This window comes from Alosa alosa, chromosome 13 (assembly GCF_017589495.1).
Source record: "Alosa alosa isolate M-15738 ecotype Scorff River chromosome 13, AALO_Geno_1.1, whole genome shotgun sequence".
Classification (NCBI taxonomy): Eukaryota; Metazoa; Chordata; class Actinopteri; order Clupeiformes; family Clupeidae; genus Alosa; species Alosa alosa.
In genome coordinates this window covers 33,527,252-33,534,587 of record NC_063201.1, presented here as the reverse complement: position 1 = coordinate 33,534,587, position 7,336 = coordinate 33,527,252, and the positions used below count along the sequence as shown (strand labels likewise).

Below are 7,336 nucleotides of genomic sequence, written 5' to 3'. Positions count from 1 at the left end.
TAGGTTTGTGCAGACTACTTTGAAATATTTAGGCTATCGGTTGCCTAATTTATGTTCATGACTCGCACGCACGTATAGCACTGCCACCGGTCAACAATGATGTGTCCAAACCATTTAGTAGTTTAATCTGACATCAGCAAACTTGCTTCAGACTGTGGCTCTCCTATTGAGCTGTAGCTTTAACGTTAACGTTACAGTGCAACTATTCTAGGTGCCGCGCTGCTCTGATTACTCACGTGGAACTACAGTAGGCTATCCTACAGTGTTTGCCAAACATAGGCTATTTCGCGGTAGGCCTACACTATGAGAAAATGTCTCAACAGAAAAAAATATTTAAAAAAAATGTCACAGCACACCACCATGCTATTAAACATAAAAGTCACCAGATGTATTGCCGTATATCTACAGTATGTGTATTGCCCTAATGCTGCTACTGCTTGTTGGCTATTTTAGAATGTCTGATGGTCTGATTTCACCAATAATTTCCACAAAACTCAAAGAGATAAAATGTCAGACTAAACTAGCAGGGCAGGGAACCAAAGACAAATGACAGTTTTCACATAGATGCCGATCCAGACATCTTCACCAAAGCCACCAACTCAAACACAACTTCAAGGTAGCATACAGTAGAGTAACCAAGCAGACACTGCAGTCCTGCAAGCAGTACAAAAACAGGTTTTTTTTTATATATAGAAAAGGACCAGATAACAAACATCTATAGTACCACTGTACTACAAGTCTATGTTATCAAATAAACATGAAACAAAACTTACCAATTCCTGCATAGGCTACTGACCAGCTACGTGCAGAGCTAGCTGACGTTATGTGCATTTTGCTAACATGTAGTCCAGCTGACACTGTAACTTTACATTAGCCTATATTATTTTGCTTAATGAAGGCTTATATGTTTTAAACAAAAACGGTCAATTTACTGTTCATAACTATAACCATAGTCATGCCAGTGTGACATGTACTTTTCTAGTGAATGTCTGTCTGTCTGACTGACAGAAGTTGCTCACGAAGTTAAATCACGTAAAACAGACAGCGTCAAAATTCGTGATGAACGGTTCCAGGTATTCTTTTCGAACATTGCAGGCCCAACTGCAGTCAGACCTGCCTACCTCGCCATAACAGGTCGATTTGATTGGCTAATCAGTCAGATGTAGCCATCAATCAAGCCGAATCCAAACATATGATTTCTAATGGTTGCTAAGGTACCGAAAACGCAGTGATTCCTTGTGAAGGCCTGATGCGGGACTTAACAAGAGAAGACGTGCGATTGGATAAAAATCACACCCCCTCACTATTTGTTCACACAATCTGCCAATCAAATCACATATCGGACAGTGGTAGGATATCAGTAGTCAAGAACGATCGGGGAAGAGAAGCAGAAGCAAATAATAAATGCTAAAGTACAATGTTATTAAAGACGCTATTATTTTTCATTTGTTTAAAAATAGTTAGGCCTTCAGAGAAGGCCTTGAAGGCCCTGACAGTCCGCCATTGATTCACACCATATGTTTTGCATTTTCATGCACTGGTAATTCCCTGGAATTACGTTTTCTAGTTTACTGTGTAGAACTGTTTGGTCATTGACTATGATACTCGGTGAAGTTAGTTTCACTTTGCCTATCAGTTCAAATAATAGATGAGTGCAGATGCATGTGTGCCGCTGACTATCAAAATACCGATGCGCTGTATGAAGTTGCACTGCTTGCTGCTGTAATGAGACAGTGTACCGCCCCTCCCCCAACATTCTATTTATACATTGATTTTGCAAAATGTATCCAGCTATGAGGTTAATACGGGGGAGGGGGTGGGGGGAGTTAAGTAAGGGATCATGTATAGAACGCTGGTCATTATCGGGAAAGAGGTCCCAACAGGGCAAACCAGGTCTTATTCTGACCTGAAAGGACCTATTTCCTGATAACGACCGACGTTCTATACATTATCCCCTTATTACATGGCTACTTGCCAAAACTAAACAATGAACTCCCCACGATATGACTCTTTAGCCTTCATAGCCTATTTGTTACCGTTTCATCGTGGCTTTAGCTGAGAAACAAATAGTTCGCAACAACACATGCTGAACTTGAATCAAATATTCTTTAGAACACAGCTGATCAACCATCTGCTTTCACTTTTGAATGAAGTTCCAGTAGTTGCGGAGTGATATGAAAGACATGAATTAGAAGCACAAAACCCATTTTCCTTGACAGCAGTTATACAATGGTCTGCAACAGTCTGTTATTGAGAAATGTCAGACCACCGAACGTTGGGAAGGCCCATTGAAGTGAATTGAGCATTCTTCCGTATTATAATAATAATAATAATAATCTTTATTTATATAGCACTTTTCAAAACAAAGTTACAAAGTGCTGTACAATATCAACATAAATGAAAATGCAAATAAGACATAATAATATAACAGTCAAATAATATATACTAATTCAATTAGAACTTAACATAAATTTGAAAAAGGAAAATAGAAATAAAACTTACTGAAATAAAACTTGACACTGATATAAAACTTACTGAAATAAAACTTGACACTGAAATAAAACTTAATAAACTTAACACAAAATTAAGTATATTACTTAAACAAAACTAAGGAAGGCTTGCTTGTAAAGATGAGTTTTAAGGAGGGATTTAAAAGAGCATGCTGACTTGGCTGACCTGATTTTATCAGGCAGGTCATTCCAGAGCCTACTTTAGGTGCCCTTAGATGCTCTCTCCCCTTTAGTTTTGAGATTGACCTTAGGAATAGTTAGGAAACCACTACCAGATGATCTTAAAGTACGCACAGGTGTATAAGGTACTAGGAGATCAGATATGTAGTTGGGAGACAGGCCATGTAGAGCTTTAAAAGTAATCAGAAGAATCTTAAAATCAATTATAAAGCTTACTGGGAGCCAGTAAAGTGAGGCTAAAACAGGAGTAATGTGATTACAGTACTTTGTCTTAGTAAGAAGCCGGGCAGCTGAATTCTGAACAGTTATACAACAGTTACATTATGAAGGGCTGTGTAATAATATGGTATTATTATTATTTTTTTTACTTGCATAAAACTGTCCTGCAGCTTATATACAATACTATATATATATATATATATATATATATATATATATATATATATATACATACACAATAATACAAAGGAAATTACTGTAAAGTGGGACACTTGGCAGATGCTACAAATGATCATTTTCAGGAGTGAGTGTAGCAATATCTGAGGCATATCCCAAATTCCCCATCACTGAATGACTCATTAGCAGGAGCAATGTTCAAGTGATATGCAACTAATATGATAGCAATGTGATCATTGAGTGCTCAGTTAATTTTTTGGAAAGAAAAATAAACAAAAAGAAAATGTGTCTGCTTCTTGGACTGACTAGCCCAAGGGACACTTCACTAGCCTACCCTTTACGTACTTGTGAAGGTCAGTGGCTTTGGGAAACTCTTGGGAATTTTCCAAGTTTGAAGCTGTATGCAACCGCTGTCTGGCATACCACCTTGACAGTGTCACCAGAAGGATTATGCTACAAAAAGACAAAGGTTTAGTAGAACGGCCTGTGTTCCTATTTGTGCTTAGCTTTTGGCTACGAGGCAAAGAGCTGCAGCTTCGCCACCTCTGGGCTATACTGGAAAAAAATGCAACATTGGCCAATCATCTTTAGTATCCTTCTTCCTTTCTTTTGATCACTTGGCAGACTTGTATCCATAACTGCCACATGAAGTCATTTACTTCCTGAATCATGCCAAATTATAGAGAACAAAGACAGTTTCCACAATCCTACTGCAGTTATTTGAAAACTAGGTCAAGGTGGATAGTAAATCAAAAGTTAAAAACAGGATATATTGTGCACATCTGGTAAAGCTATTTCCCTTCATCTGGAAAAGGGGCCCTGCATGAGGAAGGACTGGTTGAGTATTTAGTATGTTATGCTGAACCCTCTGGAGGCCTACAGTCTGCAGTCATATTTCAAATGAACTGGTCTGCTGTTTACGGTAACTTTAGGTTTGATAAGAACATTTTACAGACAAGTATACAGTAGTAGACAGACATGTATGCAATGGCAAAAAAGAAGTACTAACAAAAACATCTACACAGTTTGCACTTCAAACTGTTTCAGGAAAAGGATTTATATTTATTTACGTATCTATTTATTTATATCTATATAGATAAATGCTTTGAGGAGTGATCACAAACATGTGATGAGAATGTTTGAGAATTTTCTGAAGTGATTTTATTTGTTGCATACATAAACAGTATACGACTTGCAGTTAAATGTGAGACTGGTACAACTGTGCAAAAAAGACTAAAATAATAGTAGTAATGTAAGAGAGAGAAAAAAAATTAACAACATATGCATTGAATTACAAAAATGATAAGGAAAGATCAATAAAAGGGGTTGGTGATCAGTGTGCACAATGATAAGTGTATTTCAGGTATTTTGATTGTGCACTTATGAACATTGTTGTGAAAACAACATCAAACAAAAAATGTTCAAAATGGCAACTCATCCTTCATGCAATTTTAACATGATTAAGTTATTCATTCCACATCCAACATTATATTGAATCTGCACATGGTGTTTCTCGAGGGAAACACAAGGGGCGGAGATTCAGGACTAGGACAGCAACTGCAGCAGTGGTGCATTTGGCAAAAATCTCCGACAGTTTGTCTCCGACATAGTCTTTCTTGGCTCTGTAGAGGATGGTGTTTTTAACCTGCTCCACAGCTACACTTATGAGGCTGTCCCTAATCCTAATCTATGGGGCACTGCTGATGAAGGTCTGCTCAGGAAAGTCTGACACTCCACGTGGTGTTTCTGTTCCCTTCATTTTTGACCCTAAAGCTACCTGTGACCCACCATGCAGGCATGCAGGCATCTGTATTCGGAACAACACATGCTTCTGCTCCAAAGGATATGAAGGAAGTGTCTGTCAATATGGTGAAGTATATATTTTATTTTCCAACAAGAGCATTATTCAATACAAAATTAAGACGTACTCCTGTCTGCAATGGATAAACTAACAAACGGATAATTCTATTGTAGCAAGTTGTCTTCCAAAGTGTAAAAATGGGGGAGAATGTATTCGTCCAGGAAAATGTCGATGTCCTCAAGGCTTTGGAGGAAAATACTGTCACAAGGGTAAACTGTAATTCTCTGTATTCATATATGCCTGTAATAAATGAAATGCTCAGTGAGCAGTAATCTATGAAGTGTTAATATGTGCTAAACTGTATACTTCACAGTGTTGTGTGAGGGGGGCTGCTGGAATGGCGGTGAGTGCATTGCAGTGAATGGCGTTACAAAATGTCTGTGCCCCTCAAGCTGGACTGGAACCAGATGCCATGAAGGTTTGTTGACATCTTGAACAATATTTTGAACACAAAACAATTGCAGTGGTTACAATCAAAGACATTGGCAGTGGTTTGGCATTATGGGAATGTTTCTCTGCCCCCCCCCCCCAGCAATCTGTCCACAAGGTTGCAGAAATGGGGGCAGCTGTGTAGCTCCAGGAATCTGCAACTGTCCTGAGGGCTGGATTGGTGGTGCTTGTCACATGGGTGAGTGCTACCACTGCACCGCATTACATAATTATATTCTTATCATAGCACCAGCATGAGAATTCTCATGGGAAAATATTACATGTTAGTTTGTTCGACTAAATTAAACACAACTTATAATTAATTTAGGAATTAAAATTCTTATACAATTTCTAATTTTCACATAAATACATCTTAACTGATACACTGATATATCTTTCCAGGTATGTGGAGTGTACTTGAATGTCATAGGGTGTTGTCATGGATGTATGTGAGATTTACATGTGTGTAAAATGTACTTGATTCACGCCCACTGGTGCAAATATGGCCCCATTTGTTGGATAAAAAAAAATCAGGATATATATCACATATGAGGCTTCTTACATCATGGGCTGTGGGAACATGATCAGCTATCGTGACTCTGAGAAGGTAAAATGTGAGGGGCAAAAAAGGCACAGGGGGTTAACAAACACTGTAGCTCCTCTGTGCTTACTACGCTTATCTAAGATTTACCGTGATACTAACGAAAACAGAGTAACAGTCTAATCATTTCTCTTTGCCAGCTGTATGCAGAGAGCCATGTCTGAATGGAGGGAAGTGTATTTCTCCGGACACATGTCGCTGCCGTGCTCCGTATTCTGGGCTACAGTGTACAGAGAAGAAGAAGCTGTTTTAATTTCTGCCTTTGTGTATAGCCTATGACTCTCCACACTGGTTTAAATGCCTCTCCTTCAGAAAATAAAGCAGACTCCCTTTGTCAAACCAATACAGAAATATTTGTCTTGAAGTAATCATCTGATTGATCTGTGTTATATTAAAATCCTTATTAAAGGAATGATCGGGAGTTAAAACAACCTTTTTATGGATGATAACGAATTTAAGCTTTCATTTAGGAGCAAAAGTATGTTAATCGGAGTAGTTTTGTGTCTATTATGTACTGTTTATGAAGTGTTTTAAGTGTTCTAGTAGGCAACAATTTAAAACTTACCAAGGTTACCTTTGCAGCAGCAAAACATGTATTGTAGTTGTCCTCTTGATATGACATTTTTTAGGTAGTATATTTGGAAACAATGTCAAAATGTCATCAGATTGAACATAAGACAGTGTATGTTGATGAATCCTGGCATACGGCAACATTTTAGCTTCATAATCTTTGAAAAAAAAATCAATATTGACAATAATGGCAAGCCTGATAATAATGCCAAAATTGGCAAGCTTATTGACTCAATCTACACACAATTAGACTGGGTAAACCCAGCCTGATCTGCCTGTGATTTATTTTTTCGCCCTGCGGCTCAGGCTGGAAACATGTGCATCTTTCTCTGCTGCTTCCGTTACAATTTTGCTGGGACCAATCACAAACCTTTATCCACCTGGCGCGCTATTGGCTGGTTTAACACGATGACGACAGAAAAGCGACGGCAAAGTCTCTCTCACGACCGTCAATCCAATTCCCTTTAACCTCTCAACGATGTTCAATGTATTTTTTAAGTTAGCAAACAAACTCCATTGTTGCTTCTGCAGAGGCCGCTGATAAATGCTATGGAACGTCACCTATTTTCTGCCACCTGTATGTGTCACTTAATATTAATTTCTATACAAACCAAGACGGCAGATCTCTAAAGAAACGCAAGCCCCCACCCCATAAGAGTGTCTCAACTAGCTATGTACCAAAAATGCCATTTTACCGTGACTCAAAGAGCTGTAAACAGTGTTGTAAGGGTGCGTGTACAAATCCGCTTGGAGCTCCGGTGGAATTTTGATTTCGCTACGTGTGAAATA

General features: G+C 38.4%; 1 protein-coding gene across 1 annotated transcript; it reads left to right on the top strand.

The window, feature by feature from the left end:
- Positions 1-4,664: 4,664 nt before the first annotated feature.
- Positions 4,665-6,324, top strand: vwde (von Willebrand factor D and EGF domains). Its single transcript, XM_048261237.1, has 5 exons — positions 4,665-4,955; positions 5,061-5,156; positions 5,261-5,365; positions 5,480-5,575; positions 6,118-6,324. Exons 1-5 carry the CDS (start codon positions 4,718-4,720, stop codon positions 6,228-6,230), a joined length of 648 nt encoding a protein of 215 aa, XP_048117194.1. The 5' UTR covers positions 4,665-4,717; the 3' UTR covers positions 6,231-6,324.
- The last annotated feature ends 1,012 nt before the right edge of the window (positions 6,325-7,336 follow it).

Coding starts and splice junctions, on each gene's coding strand:
- vwde (XM_048261237.1), top strand. CDS start 4,718: ATGGTGTTTTTAACCTGCTCCACAGCTACACTTATGAGGCTGTCCCTA. Junction 4,956..5,060: donor AGGAAGTGTCTGTCAATATG/GTGAAGTATATA, acceptor ATTCTATTGTAG/CAAGTTGTCTTCCAAAGTGT. Junction 5,157..5,260: donor AGGAAAATACTGTCACAAGG/GTAAACTGTAAT, acceptor TATACTTCACAG/TGTTGTGTGAGGGGGGCTGC.